Raw genomic sequence first — 16,349 nt, 5'->3', positions numbered from 1 at the left:
CAGTATTTTCTTATATGGTTAAAGCTTTCTTTTGTTTAAACAAAACTTCAGATTCTGTGCCTTATACCTACACCTTCACATAAAGGTTATAAAGAAATGTTATTTTCTTAGCTGTCTTAACTTTATATTGAGGAAAACTAAACCTGAGTTCATAATATATTAATAATTATACTTTGTACAGGTCATTTGATACTTAGTCATAAAAGTACTCTGCAAAAATGAAGATCAAAAAAATGGATGCCAAAAAGAGGTCAACAAGGCTATTAAATACGAGACTTGCAACGTAAGATACTGAATAATAGCAGTCATCTCTACAGAAAAGTTCTCCATAGAACACAGTTGAACATTCAAATTTCCAAGGATGAAAAGGTTAACAGTAAAAAGCCATTTAGGCTTAATAATAACAGAAGGTAGCCATTTAATCAAAGAAATAATGTAATCTTCCAGGAACATAATAAAAAATTTCAAATCCATCTGTTAACCATCTTAACAGAGGCACATTTAGATTCTCATCATAACATTAGAATATATACCAGTCATTAACAGTACAGAAGGCTATTACTGCATGCACCTAAGCTTCTAGAAGTTTGCACCTGAAAAGCTTCTGAGGTCCACACAGTACCGCAGTCTCAAAAATAATCAGAAGGAAATGAATGGGTCTGGCACTAGGCTCTAAACATCAGCAGGAAGGAGGGAATATTAAGGTTTACATTTCAAATATCTATGATAGCTAACATATATTGACACACCAAGGGGGTGGAAAGGTGACACAATACAAAGATTTCATACCCATGTAATGACTCATAGGTATACCTAAGTTTTTCTGTCAACTGAAGGACTAACATACAATTCTACATATACTGTCCAGTTTAAAACATGCAGCTAAGGAACAACCTACAATTCAAAGACAGAATCCAATGATATATCAAAACTGCATTGGTATAACTACGAATTTTATTATGTGGACATCTACTGTGGCATGCATCTGTACAAACCTTTCAGGCAGTGGTCCACAGCTGGGTTATGAATAAAAAGGCATAAATTTTTCTCTCATTTTATTACAATGAAGTTTAACAGTACAGAAAAGTCACATGACCTTGGTGGGTCAGATTTCTTAAACCCTGAAACATGAGGAACTCTAAATACATTAAATATTGTTACACATTCAGACTTCCAATGTACAGGTACTTGAAGACAGTTACAGCCCTCACCAAGCTAGGTTGGGGACATGAAGTCCAACAGCATCTGAAATGCTGTGAAGGCATAACTTTACAAATAGCAACATAAGCTTACAGAACTTGCCTTTATTAGGGTGGTATGTTCATGTAATTCCAGCGCCTTCACAATATAACGAACCAAATTTACTATACTTCACTTCTAAAAACCTAGATGAAACATGAAAAAGAAGCCATACAGTATAAATTGCAACTTCAGGAAAAGTTCCTGCTTTATTATTCCAAATAAATTTTCCCATGTAAAATAAATGTCCAATAGTTCCTGGTATGTGGGAAGATAATGTTTGTTAAAGTCACAATGAAGCCTTATTGACGGAAGCTTGGCTATATAAACAGCACAAGTTGAGAAAAGGTTTAATCTCCAAACCTATTAGACTGGATGAAGTAAGATCAGTAACGGCCACCTTGCGACATTACAGGAGGTCTCATTCCCATCGGAGGTCGAGGAGGCCCACCTTGGTAAGGGGGCACCATTGGCGGTCCCTGCCCATACGGCGGCATAGCACCAGGAAGATAACCTGGCATGCCTTGATGATGACCACCATACTGACCTAAAAAACACATTTAAAACACAAAAAAATAGATTGAGTCTGTGCCTTGTACTTTTAAATGCAATGCATTTTGCAGATAAATCTGTTTCATGTGTACACTCAGAAAATCCACTAAATAAAATAAATGTAAAAAGAGGAATACCATGAGGCGGCATCGGGGGTCTCATTCCTTGTTGCTGTGGGATGCCTGGCTGTGGTGGCATCATACCTCCAATTGGTCCAACAGGTGGATTACCAATGGGAGCCTGTCCTGGTCGAGGAAGATTACGTTGATATTTAGGTAACTGTGCTCTTCTCTCTTCCTAGGAATAAAAATATGTGAAATGTGAACATCTGAACACAGGGAGTTAAGCACGAAGGTAAGCATCTAAAGTCTTTATATTTATAGAGTGAGACTAATTTTTAAATGTTCCCTTACATCCCAATTACTTTCACCCCACAAACCAGTCCACCTTAAAATCTTGATGCCTTAAGAAAACGTTACCTATTTTTATATTTGAAGCACGTTATATTGAACAACTTTCCAGAAATTATAAATTGCTTCAGCAAGAAACTGTGTAATGAAGAAGGTATATGGACTGCAAGGGACCTGCAGACTCTATCTCACACTTGTTTCTTCAATTAATTAAATTTATGAACAAAAATAATTTTTGAGAGAGTAAGAACCCAACTTACTGTCTTCTTTTAGAAATAGTCTTAGGGGGGATGTATCTAAGATCAAAACATGCAATATTCACTTTGTTTTGTGGTTCTTAAAAATCAGAATGATAAAAATCACTTAGCATTCAATCAGATCATAAGACCACTGGTATACAAATTAAAACTTTTCAAATGGACAAGTTGCTACCACAGTACTCAATCAAACTCTGCTAGTAAAAAATGTAAACAACTTACCAGCGATATATCCTCATCTGGATGGATCAACTTACTGGTTGCACTGGTCGTCGTAAGTGTAGCAGGCTTACTTGTTATTGAAGCTGCTGGTTTAGCTGCAGTGCTATTTGTTGTACTAGTGGTTGAAGCTGTAGACTGTGTATATGCAGGGAATGTAGGCTTTGGGGGTTCTGTAGTTGTTGCAGGGGTACTATTTAAGGGCTTGAAATCTGTACCAACAGGTCCTTGGACAGCTGCCTGAGCCTGTAAAACATTATCTTTCATCAACAAAACTTCAAAACCCAAAAGTGAATATATCTACTACCTATTTAACTTAAAAACAAGACACTAACATTCAATAAGGGACAAAACTTAAAGTTAAAATCACGAACAATCCACAAAATTCAAGATAACACATAATACCAAAAGATGTACATCCAAACCACAGCAGTGGAAACAAGAAACAAGTTAGACTGCTTATGTAACTTCTCAGATATCATCTATCTCCTCACCAGAAATTACTTAATTTACAAAGCTTTGTATTTATTCCTAATTGAAGATATTATCATATAATGGAATAGCACATTTTCTATTATCATCATTCTAAATTCCTTTTTAAAATTAATCTACCAAGGAGCTCAAAAAAAATAGTTAGAAATTATAGAATACAAATGTTTCGATAAATTTCAGTTACTAAGTATAACATAAATAATAACTACCAATGGTGACACATTAAAGATATGTCCTTCAGAAGTATTCTTTATATAGTAATACAATGCCCTCCCAAATAACAATGGCTAGATTATTATGATGGACTAAAGGGTTTAGTAAGCTTTTAAGTATAAAGTTACCAAGTAATAAATTTGTTACTTTTCATAACACTGAACATCTGAAACATGTAAACTAGGCCAACTTTTAGAATCAAATGCAGAGTACTAAATTTCCTTATATTATATGTGATGCATTAAACAGCATAAAACAGAATAGCTTAATCATGCATCAGGCTAACCATTGGCCACTAAAATGCATTTACTGCTTACATGCTTTTAACCCTTTAGAACCATAGAAGTTTGGGGTATATTTTTTTGTATTAGTATGCGGTTCAAATTTTCAAATACCATTGATTTATAAGCCATTAATTTTACTTTAGAAAAATTAAACGTATTTTTGGGAAAAGATTTAGTTTTAAAGTAGGGTCCAAAGGGTTAATGAAGTTATAAAGCCATTTTTAACAATTTTAAACTGCAACTTCCTGCGTACTTGTGCTGCGCTAGGAAACAGAGCTTTAGAAGACGCAGACAGACTTTCTGAATTGGATGAAGCTGTACTTGAGCTTGTTACAGGTGTCCCCATCTGTAGCATAAAAGAAAGGAAACAATGAAAAGTCTCCAAACAAATGGGTGAAAATAAGCCACGTGGTAGACTTTTTTTTCAGTATAGATTGCATTTTTCTAAATGCAAAATACAATGCAATCAAATCTGTTTTATAGAGGCAGGCAGTTAATGCATTTACAATAAACAGAGTGACACTATGAGCCTCAAAAAAACGTTTTAAATTCTACACCAATAAACCTAATTAACCACAGGTTTTTTCCCCTAAAACTAACGTTTTACACCATGATATTTCAAAACTGAAACCTTAAACTGAGAATTATGATGCATTATTGACACTTCAATCCAATTCTCCATCGATAACTACAATTTTTGCCAAGAGTTTATTAATAAGATAAACAAAATAAACAATAAACAAAATCCCCCCACCTCAAAAACATGTTAATGTACTTTAAAAGTAATGCTTTTAATTTAGCAACTACAAACAGAAAAAAAATTGAAAAAAGAAAACATCTAAGGGATAATTTTAAGGTGAACAATGAAGAACATACATCCTGAGTGTCTCAATTCTGAATGAATTAAATACATCTGCTTAACTCGGAATCAAACTGGGGGGAAAAAGCGAAGATGACAACCATTATATACATACTATATATAAAAGAAGGATTTTTTGCTTCTGAGTTCTGGGAAGGAAAAAAAAAAAATAGGACGAGTAGGAAATATGAGTGTGACTAGGTCAAAAGACGTTAAATGATGCCCTTCCAGCAACAGTGAGGCACTACTGTCTGTCACAATTCTAGACTAAAGGAAGAGCCCCCAAATTATTTGCTAAGGTCTTAGGATTTTTCTGACTTTGGTTTTCATTCTACTCATAGCTCATTAGGTAAAGGAGGACCTCATAACATTTTTATGTATTTAAGTTCCCAGAAATTAAATTTTCATTTCTAACTAAAGCTAAGAATAACCAGAGTTCACAACTACAAAAAAATAACATACTACACTATTTTCTGGTTCCAGTCAACCTTTTATGAGTAAAGGAAATCAATGTGTGCAAAAATGGAAGAGAACACCACTTCTTCAGTATACTTAATAAACTGTATTAAGAAGATTACAATTTTTAAAATGACTTGACATTTTCAAAGAGTTCAGTGAACTCCACTTTACCTTTAAACATAAGCACGCTCCTTTTCAGAAATTTCACCTTACCTGTCCTGCACTGGGGAAAAGAGGCTTAGTAACTGGAGGCTGTGGAGCTGGAACTGTTGCTGTTGGTGCAGGTGGTCTGTTAAGAATACCTGGCGCTGAAACAGCCTGTGCTTGAGTCATTGGAGGAATTCCAGGACGTGGAACAGGAGGGGGCATACCTGCAGAGAAGAAATACTGGAGTGGGACCCTGTTGCTGAAACATTTAGTTCAGAAAAAATACTTCCTCAAAACTTTGCCATTAAAACATACTAAATTAAATTAAAAATGAATCAAGGAAATTCCCTGGCAGTCCAGTGGTTAGGACTCGGCTTTCACTGCTATGGCCCGGGATCAATCCCTGGTAAGGGAACCAAGATCTCATAAGCCGTGCGGCACAGACACACATAAAACAAGATTCTATACTACGAAGTTATCAATACTGATGACTGACTGCTGAACTCAATGAAGCCCAAAGTACTTGGGCACCTGCCCCCTTGGAACAGTTTTGCCTCCAACTTTCTACACCTTTGCGTCTCTTCAGAATTTTGGGACATGAAAGATACCACTAGAAACCCTGTATATGGGCAAAGCCACAATTAGGCTTATTGATATTACTGATGCAGCAAATTTTTGAAACATATAGAATTATTTCAATCATCTAACGACAGATGTTTCCAGAACTCTAATGCGAACTACAGTAAAAACTGTTAATAGGTCAAATACCCATAAAAATTATTCCAGAAACTAAGTTATTCCTTTAAGTGTGCTTTAAATACACAAATTTTCCTAAAATATACCACTAGGCATTCTTTGAAGTTCCTCAATGTAACTTAAAACTTTTACCGACTTCACATTACCAAATGAACATAGGTTATTTTTCTGTATTCATTTAAATGCCTAAAATTATCTCAGAGCATGATGTATGTGAAGCTGTTGCCTATAAATTAATGACTGCACTGGCATGATTCAAATTTTGCTGCTGCTTTATTTTTCTTTTCCTTTTAAACCAACTATCACTTGAGTACATCTGAATCTGCTATGGACTGCAAACCAAACTTGCTAGGATTAAAACGCTAGGCAATGGACTCAGAAAGCCTCATGAAGACCTCTGTGGCACATTTACTGGGCTAACCAAATCCCTTTCCCCACACTGCAGGCTAAAAAGTCAAGATACTTTATTTCCCATGCTTCCCTGCACCTAGAAGCTCCATTAGACCTATTTCTGGCCAATGATATGTAAGAGGCTAAGGAGATTCTGGGAAAGTTACTTTGTTCCCTAATACAAGAAAAAGGAAAGCACCCTTTCTTGCCTGAGATTTTATAACTTCTGAGTTACATGTCTGAGAGAGAAAGCTAAGGTTGGCAAAGTGGAAAATTTTTGAAGTATGGGTTCTTGTTATCACTGGAGCCACTGAGTCTACCACTTTTAGGTTGAGTGAGATAATAAATACCTACATTGTTTAATAGTTTGTTGGATTTCTCTATTACTTGTTAAGAGTCTCCAGTACTTGCCTAAAATATTCCTAACAGATATAACCACTCTTAAGTCACAGGCTCAGTGACTCATTCTGGTGGCTTTGAGGACTACTTTTACTATCTATTTCAAAACTCGGAACTCAGAACAAAACGAGATCATCACATTTCTCACAGTAATTTTAAAAAGAAGTCACTAACCTATAGAAACTTTAAAAATTACACCAATTTTAAAACTGCACCTCGCAGTGGTTTAGAGTCCGCCTGCCGATGCAGGGGACACAGGTTTGTGCCCCGGTCTGAGAAGATCCCACCTGCTGCGGAGCGGCGGGGCCCGTGAGCCATGGCTGCTAAGCCTGCGTGTCTGGAGCCTGTGCTCCGCAACGGGAGAGGCCACAATAGTGACAGCCCCGCGTACCGCAAAAAACAAACAAAAAAACCCTGCACCAATGCCCACAAATCTGCTGTCTAAAATACTTAAGAATAAAGCACTTCTGTCATATTAAAAAGGGAACTGTCTAACATTTCATACCTGGTGGCATACCAGGCATCAGAGGTGGTATTCCCGGTCCAGGTGGCATCATTCCACCCATTGGCATCATTCTATCAGAAAGCAAATTTCAAGAGACAACTAAAGTTAATTAACAGTATAAAACATTAGAAAATATTTTGGCTAAAGCCTGAAACAACAATAGATAAGACTTGAATTTGACCCCAATATTGAAATCAATCAAGCTGAAAGAACACACAACACACTAAAACAATTCTATCAAAATAAATTCCCTAAAAACCAGCGAACTCTTTGGTTTACCAGTAAAATAGGGGAAAAAATTCAGTCTTTGTTAACAGAACATTTTAATACATTTAAAGTCATTGAAAACAATTATTATACTCTCCTTAATATAAACAAGAGGCCTTATCCAAAATGTGCGTTAACTGGAAAACAAAATCACCTTTTGTCTCACTTGGAAAATATCCACAGAATATTAATCAAAAAAAAAAAACCCTCTATATTTTAGAGTTATCAGATTTTTTCAAAAAGAAAATACTGAATGTACTCTGTGGAGTAAAGATTTGTTTTGGACAGGCACGGAAAAACTACCATCAAAATTAAAGATAATCAAAAGTAAACTCAGAATCCCTACTTCTCACGTACAAAGTTGCTATCACTAAACCAGGACTTAAAAACACAACCCATATTTGTTTTCCTTTCCTTAAAAGAGCTCACCTTCAAATATCAGTGTCCAATTCACTTAAAAAATTACCAAGTTTGTGAATTAATGATTTAGGATTCTTATCAGAATAACTTCTATATATAGGTTTTATTAGAAGAAAAATCAATTACCTTCTATAGTAACACAGCACGTAATTTGGCAAAGGAATATATACTCTTTCTTAAATATCACCCCTTTTTACTAAGTCCCCTTACTTTTAGCAGTTTGGGGAAAACAGCTGCACAATTAGAAAATGCTTTGTTTATATGAGTCTATTACGATTTCCTCACAGATGTTTTAGTTCCCTCCTTTAAGAGATCTGTGTCAATCAGTTTGCAAAGTTTAGAAGTTTTAGTAAGGAAGATTAGAAAACTTCTGAAGTCAACTTAATAGATACCATTAAACACACAAAAAAATGACATTATGATTATACCTCCTGAATTACATTACGAATGAGATGCTTACATGTTTTCACCGCAAAATGACTGGGTGTATTTTCTCTGATGATGCAATCTGTGAAAATGTATGACAAAATCAAAATCTAACTGATTTTCAAAATACAGTGGGAAAGTGTATTGTATACCTCTCACATCCAACAATATTTAAATAAAAGTGATGGGCACGAGCACCTCATATTCATTTTAGTTCTCGATGACTTGACAAATAAATATTTACAGTTTGCTTCTCACAACTACAAAGTGTCATGGACAGTTTTGAATCTCAGAAACTCAAATCTACAACCAACTACTTTAATTACATCAGATGCAACTGAAGCAGATGGCTGCCTACATACATCCTAAAACCCAAAAATCTATTCTCTTCAGAGTCAAATTTATATTCCTTAAATTTATTAGTAGATCCCTTTATTAGGTAAGTTTAATAGTTACAGAGCCCATACCTTTTAGAAGCAAAAAGAAAAAAAAAAAAAAACAACACAGCAAAGTAACATTTAAGTGATGTAACACACCCAAGTTGAAAAAGATCATTCTAGGCACAAGCCCACAAGTCACTTAAAAGAGTTTTCTTACCCAGGTGGCATTCCTGGCATAACTGGTGGCATTCCTGGCATCAGAGGAGGAACACCTGGCATTAATGGAGGTATGCCTACAAACAAGTATTTCAACCAAAAAAATAAAAAAGGGTTAAGAGGAAAAAATTAATACTTCTAAACTGTATCAACAAAGACCTGAGAATGTTAAATTGTAAGAAGCCTTATGTGCTACCTGGAGGCATTCCTGGTGCTCCTGGAACTGGTGGTAGTCCTGGTTGTGCCATTGGGGGGATATAACCCTGTTGAGGTTGAACAGGCTGTGGTTGAAATGAAGTTGAAGCTGCAGAGTCATCATCATCATATTCATCAGAATCCTCTTGTTGCTTCTTTTTTTGACTCTCTGCTAAAAAAGTTTAAATTAATTTTTCCCATAGAGTAAAAAAAGAAAACCTAAGCAAGTTTAAGACATTCAACATTTAAAATTTTTATTTCAGTGCAAGTAGCTCCTGAGATTTTTCTTCCCAAAAAACTCAGTTAACACTGCTCTTTACTCTTTAAATGTTTTTTCAATCTGTATTAAGCAAGAAGGTTAACATCCTTTCCCTATTCTATGGTAGGTAAAGAACATTTTCCTAAAGCAGTTATACTTTTAAAAAACAGCTTTCTATTCCACTCCAAAAGGTAAACTATGAAAACTAGTCTGACCTCTCCAGAATGCTTTTCAAAAGAAAAGATTTCATAGTAGTAAGTTTCTATCATTTGGATAGGAGAGGGCTGCAAATCCCAAGTCAAATACACCACTAAAAAAATTTACAATTAGTGGTTTCATAAATCAAAACAAGCTACCTTCCTTTTCAAAGGCCTCAACACTTGCTAAATCCACCTGGAATTCAGTTATGAGTAAAAATATAATAAAATGTATGGAATGATCCAAATGCTACCACATATACAAATAAGATACATTAACTTCGAACATAAGACAAAAAAACCCAAAAAAAACCTCAAATTGAAATTCTGAATAGAACTAACATCTACCATTAAATTTATACTTGAAAATATTGTAATAATACTCTCACTAGTTAAGCTGTATCAAGAAAAAGCATACATCTTAGCATTTACCTTGTGTTTTCTGTTCAAGAAGTCGTCTTCTTTCATCCATGTCTTTTTCTGGAATACCTTCCATACCATATATTTCCAACTCTATGTCTGTTCTCCCAGGTATTGCATTTGGTACTGCATCTATTGTCTCTTTATGCACCTAACATTAAAAAACAAACCAAAAAGACCCCACACAAACAAAACAAAAACCTTCCATTAGATAGACAAAAGTGCCTCATGAAAGTCTTTTAAAGAGTAATTTTAAATTACTCAGAGACCACTTAGTATAATGGTTAAGAATGACCGGTTCCACGGTGAGACTATGTGGATTCAACCCCCAGCTTTATAGCCTATTAGCTATGTGAGATTAGGCAAATTCTTTGACCTAAGCCTCAGTTTACTTCACCTATTCAGCACCTAACTTCTGGGGCCATTTTTAGGATTAAAAAAGATACTGTGTATGTAAAAAGCACTTGGCAATGTGAAGCACATAGCAAGGGCTCAATAAACAATTTCAAGTTTACCTTATAACCTTGATTGCTTGAATCATTAACAAGGAACTAATAGTGCTACTCAAATCAGGGAAGTGTGAAGTCTGAACTAAGTAAAGCTTATGAAGTCTTAAAATTAAGTATTAGAATAAAGTAAATTTTCCAAGAATGTATCCTGAGACAGCTAGTAGCTACAAACCACAAAAGTGACATTTCCAATTAGCATTACCCGTAACTAATGAGTCACCTGAAGAGCTTAACACTGCCACAGTAGTGATCCTGTCACTTTCCACCTCTGAATTTATTTGGCAGATCACAAAAAGAAGTCCTTCAGAGGTTTTATTGTAAAATAAAACACTGGGGATCTAGCACCTTTTTTCACTGTATGGTTTTGCTAGATCAAACATTTCTAACCCTAAAACGCGAATAACTTTTGCCAATATGCTAAAACCCGTCGGTCTTGGTTTCTTCCGCAAAAGGTATTAACTTAGGCTAAAGGATGTCAAAGTATTTTGCCTAAAATATCAGCTTCACCTGGAAGCTTATTAGAAATGCAAATTCTAGGCCAATAAAAATTTTAAAACAATAAATAAGAAATGCAAATTATCAGGCCACACCTGAGCCCTACTGAATCAGAAACTCTCGGGTGGAACTGCAAATCTATCTAACAAGACTTCAAGGTGATTCCTTTGCATACTCAAGTTTGAGAACCACTTATTTAGGTTAAAGACTTGGATATATTGGTCCAAGTAATACTCAATTTTTCTTTCCTTCCAAGACACTTTCATGGAAGAATAGAAAGGTAATTAAAGAAGACTAAGTATTTTCCTGGAGGAGTATCTCAAAGATTTTAAAAAGTGATATGCAAATCAAATTCACAAATTATCTTATTGTGATTAAAAGATCCATGAATAAAGCTACTCAATAAATGACAATCACCATTTCCTAAATTTTTTGGAACATGTTACTTCTCTTGATGAAGGCAGATGAAGTAACTCATATATATGTTCTCTGAAAAAATACAATTACATTCACATACACATTAACTAGTTTTCACTACATTTCTAAGTGATGAAAGAAAGATCTTAATTAAAAGGTATTGGAAAGAGAAGAAAAAATAACGGCATTCACTCAAAATCTTCCCAACCTTATGTTACAGCCAGAATTAGATTTCTAAGAGTCTTACATAGTAGAAATTAGTATGGTCTCGGCTGAAAAGATAGGCGCAAACATTGATGTAAAGTATCTAAATTACTGATGTCCTAAACTAATCTATAAAACGCCAGCATGTGTCTGATTTAACTGCCATGCCTATCTCACAAGCTCCTGTGAAATTATGCTAAGAACATATAAATAGAAGCACTTAGTCAATTGAAGATTATTACTAATAGTTTCTTAACTAATCTTCCAGTTTCCACTCACTCCATTTCTCTGCTCTTCCCTATAGTGCAACTCCTTGAAATAGCACCTCTACTATCCCCTCTCATTTTCTCTTGCAAGCATTCCTATCAGCCTTTCATCCTCTACATTCTAGGAAATCACTCTGGCAAGTAACCAATGACCTCTAGTTTGATTAATCCAATCTTAGTCCTGGGCTTAACTAACCTACCACCAGTGTTTGACTTAAATAAATAACTCACTCCTTGAAACACTTCATTTGGCTTCCACGGCACTACTCTCTTGGTTTTCCTACCTTTTCAATCTTGATTGGTTTCTTTTAATCTTCTGACCTCTAAATGCTGGGAGTGGCCCAAGGTGGTGTCGTTGGCACCACTTTTCTATCTATATTCTACTCCCTAAGGACATATAATATCATGGCTTAAAATAGCCATCCTTATACTGTATCCCCCCAAATTTCTATCACCAGCTCCAACCTCTCTGAACTGCAGACCTGTAGATTCAACTGCTTATATGACATCTCCATCTGGATATTCAACAGACCTCCTCAAAATCTCAAAACTAACATACCCACACTCAAAATTAACATAAGATGATCTTGATAGCCTCATCCCTAAGCCTATTTTTCCTGCAAGCTTTCCACATTTCAGTACAGTCGTCCCTTGATATCAAGGCATGACTGGTTCCAGGACCACTCCCCCCAATACCAAGGACGCTCAAGTCCCTTATATAAAATGGCGCAGTACAGTTAGCCCTCTGTATCCACGCATTCTGTACACGTGGATTCAACTTACCGAAGTTCAATTGCGGTATAATACGCAGATGTGGATACCAAGGGCCAAATGAATACAGTAACTCACTTTTCACACTGCTCAGGCCAAAAACTTTCAGAACATCCTCCACTCCTCACTTTCTCATACTCCACATCTAATTCATCAGCAAATTCTCTGTCACCATCACCTCTTGCCTGGAACACTCTTGCCTTGTCTCCTAAGTGGTCTTACTGCACTCTACAGTCTACTCTCAACCCTGCAGCCAAAATGACTCTTTAAAAAGTGTGCCAAAGCATGTTACATCTCAATTAAAACCTCCCATTTCACTCAGTATTAAAGAAAATGGCCTACAATAACCTGCAAACCCTCCTATGTAAAGTAGCACATTGCTGTCCTTGCCCTCAATAGAGGAGAATGCTCCTGACGTGAAGGTCTTTCATCTGCTGTTCCCTGGAATCTCTCCCTCACCTCCTTTCAGATCTCTGTTCAGATGTCAGTTTCTCATTCAGGCCTGTACTACCTTGTGGCCCTCCCCTATCCCCCCTACCTAGTTTTAACCCCTACCTAGTTTTAGTTTTCTCTGTCACATATCAGCATAAAATTAAATATTTATAGATTGTTCTCCTCCACAATGTAAATCTAAACTCCACAATGATGACTTTAATTTATTCACTGCTGTATATTCAGTGCCTAAAACACTGTACTGTCTCACAGAAACTTTGTGATAAATGGTAATGTTCTGCATCTGTACTATCCAATACAATAGTCATCCACCAGTCACTTGTGGCTGAGCACGGGAAATGTGACTATAATGTGACTGAGGAACTGAAGTTTTAATTTTTAAATTTCTGTTTAAATAGCCACAAGTAACTAGGGACTACCACAGTGGAAAATTGTGGGTCTCATATTTTTAAATGGATACTGAATTGCTATTATAGCGACATAATTGGAGTGAAACAGATCTTTATAAACTTATTTTTAAACTCAGGGAAGCAATATCTTGTTTTAATTTACCTCCCTGCCTCCTATCAACAATAGTTTCCAATGAATGGGGATTTGCTCATCTCACATCTCTCTAGGGTCCAATTAGGCAAAAATTCAGGCAGCTCTAGGACTGGCAAAAGTAGAAGAAATAATGTTGAATAAAAAAGGTACTTATTAGATCTTCAAAAATATAAATTACAAAGCCCTCCCCACCTAGTAGTGAAAGAACTCAAGAAACCTAGAAAATACTAAGTGAAACACCACGCCACCATTCCAAAAGAGGTCCATGGAATAAATCGTAGCTTAGCCCCAGGCAACAGATTTTAACAAATCGTTCAAAGACAGTGAGTAATGGTGGTTAATTATGTACTAATTCTTATGGGATTGGATTTGGTCAGACTGCCCACAAAATTTAAATCACTGATCCTTGTTCTCTTAGCCAAGTACTGACGAAATACTTCGTGATCTTAACCTAATTGTCACCCATCTAAATCTAGGATAAAAGGTATTATCAATAATTTAAAGGTAAATAGTAGCATAAACTCTTTAAACATGAAAAATCAATTGTTTATCTTCTCAATGGCTAAAGAACAGGTTTTTTTTTTTATTTGAAAGCTGACTGGTCATCTTATCTAATCTTTTGCAATAAACAACAAAAAAAAAAACCTCTACAGCTATCAAAGAGAAATTCAGGATTTTTTCATGTTGTTTCCAAACTACAAGAGAGCAAAAATTAAATACAGAAGAAACTCCTTACCTGCATGCAATGAATAGCTAAGCCAGGTCCTGTATACAATTTCTTATGACATATATGACATTTAAAATGCTTTGCTTTTTGGTGCTGTATAAGGATCTTCTCATCATCAAAATCTCTATTACAATACCTGATCACTATTGTTAAGGTACAAAAATAGCACAATAGTGACACTGCCTATAAAAAATAAATCTGTAATGAAAGAGAATAGTAGTAACATTAAAAACAAGCAACAGCTAAAACCAAGAGTACTTTATATAAAGTCTACTTTTGATATTTATTATATAACTAAGGATTAACCTACCACATAATTTTGGAATTTTCAATGTCCTGGAAGCTCACAATCTCACATTATCTCTTCACCACCCCTAAATAAACACATCTCAGTAGGCAATATAGTTTTGTCAAATTCCCGCGTTTCACACAGATTTATGTTAAATTAACTTTTCTTTTGTTCAATGTCTCAACATTTACAAATGCACACTGTGACTGGAAGGGTTCAAAATGTTTAAAAAAAAAAAAAAACCCGAAGTTAATGGGGACAGAACTTCAAAAATTAGAAGATAAAAATAATCAAAATACTAAGAATTTACCTAACATTTAAAATTTAATGTTTATATTATTTAGAATCTGAAAATAAGTTCATTGCGACAATTTCCTATGAACAATCCACAAAGCTGCTTGCAATTCCGTACAAATTTGTCGCCCAAAAATGTATATAAACTCACAGATAAGTTCTGTCAATAATACTGAGAATTCTTCTCTCCCTTGTCAGATTTTCCTAAAAGCACTTTACAAAACCTGTAACCAGTTTTCAACTATTATATAAATAAATGCAGCGTTTTAGGTACCAGACAGTAAATAAAACCCACTGAAACGTAAAGTTTACTAACGTTTCGGGGGGGGGGGAACCGACGCCACGTTTCCTTATTAAGAGCCACTTTCTCACTCCAATAAAACAGGTAAAAAGATAACAAGAAACCCCACCCTGAAAGAGAACGCTTCTCCAAGATTAAGGCGTCAGTGGGTGGGAGGCGGAAGCTAGATCTTCCCCCCAACACCCCCAGCAAAAAAAACAAAAAGGTGGGGTGGGGGGCGTCGAAATCAGGGTTGACTAACATAAGCCTTTACTAAACCACCGATTCTACAAAAAAAAAAAAGAAAAAAGAAAAGAGTGGGTGACCGACTCCGGAAGCTCCCCCCTGATCCGCCACAGAGTCAATAAGCGTACTATACTCGAAGCTCATGTCCCTTTGTTGAACCGTCACCAAAACAACGGAGTGTGGCAGAAAACTCCTCAGGGGACTCTGTCCTTGGTGAAGGGGGTCCAAGCCGCCTCCCCGCGGGTCAACGCTCGCACCAAACCAAGACCCTCCTGAGTCACGGAGTCCCACGACCCACAACTGACAGAGCTTCTCGCCCCAGGGACCCCATTTTCCGAGAAACCTTCCCAAATCTGAGCCCAGCCACCAAACCACCGACCCCGAGGCCTAAATCCCACTCTCCGCCATAGGCCAAAGCCAGGCCTCCCCGTCCCGGTCACCACCAACCGGCGCCCCCGCTCGGCCTCGACTTCAAACCGACAAAGGATACCAGCACCACGGCTTCAGCTGCTTCTTCTTCTTGCGACCCATAACTGCGCTCTACCGACAGAAAAAAAAAGGAGGAGAAAACAAGCAGGAAAAACTAGCCAAACAGTCTCTCACTCTTCCGACCCAACCGCCACCTCCGTGTCCCACAGGAAACAGCCACAAAATGGCCGACGCCCTCGCTCGCTGCTCTGCCTCCCGTCAGGCACTGCGGCCGGGGGCGGTGCCCGGCAGGGGAGGGTCACATGACGAGGCCTACGCCCTGAGTGGGCGGACACTCGCGCCAGCGGAGGGCCGGCTGCCATCTTGTCCGTGTGTCCGGTCCGGGTTCTCCCGTGCGTGCGAATTACTCTGGGTTTACTTTGTTTATAAAAGAGCCGGTGATACGTAGGTGCGCCGAGACAGCGC

The 16,349-nt window shown here is 36.8% G+C and overlaps 1 protein-coding gene across 15 annotated transcripts in view; it reads right to left on the bottom strand.

Moving 5' to 3' along the window:
• The window catches only part of ZNF207 (zinc finger protein 207), a 47,813-nt gene extending 31,670 nt beyond the window's left edge, over positions 1-16,143 (bottom strand). For 6 of the 15 annotated variants that reach the window (XM_029213169.1, XM_029213168.1, XM_029213167.1 and 3 more), the window contains exons 1-13: positions 15,946-16,143; positions 14,356-14,482; positions 9,974-10,112; positions 9,087-9,257; positions 8,892-8,967; positions 8,329-8,376; positions 7,182-7,252; positions 5,198-5,355; positions 3,920-4,012; positions 2,681-2,923; positions 1,929-2,088; positions 1,603-1,786; positions 1,303-1,385 (exon numbers count right to left, since the gene is read on the bottom strand). In XM_029213169.1, coding sequence (XP_029069002.1) covers positions 1,626-1,786; positions 1,929-2,088; positions 2,681-2,923; positions 3,920-4,012; positions 5,198-5,355; positions 7,182-7,252; positions 8,329-8,376; positions 8,892-8,967; positions 9,087-9,257; positions 9,974-10,112; positions 14,356-14,482; positions 15,946-15,986 — 1,488 coding nt within the window. In that variant the 5' untranslated portion in view covers positions 15,987-16,143 and the 3' untranslated portion in view covers positions 1,303-1,385; positions 1,603-1,625. Of the gene's footprint in view, positions 1-932; positions 1,787-1,928; positions 2,089-2,680; positions 2,924-3,919; positions 4,013-5,197; positions 5,356-7,181; positions 7,253-8,328; positions 8,377-8,891; positions 8,968-9,086; positions 9,258-9,973; positions 10,113-14,355; positions 14,483-15,945 lie in introns of those variants that run through there. The other 9 variants (XM_029213173.1, XM_029213174.1, XM_029213172.1 and 6 more) reach the window with 8 other exon arrangements.
• Positions 16,144-16,349: the final 206 nt, after the last annotated feature.

The sequence above is a fragment of the Monodon monoceros genome, unplaced genomic scaffold (assembly GCF_005190385.1).
Source record: "Monodon monoceros isolate NGI ecotype Baffin Bay Population unplaced genomic scaffold, NGI_Narwhal_1 Super_Scaffold_9, whole genome shotgun sequence".
Taxonomy (NCBI): domain Eukaryota; kingdom Metazoa; phylum Chordata; class Mammalia; order Artiodactyla; family Monodontidae; genus Monodon; species Monodon monoceros.
The sequence above is the reverse complement of the archived record's forward strand: the minus strand, read 5'-3'. Positions and strand labels throughout refer to the sequence as shown.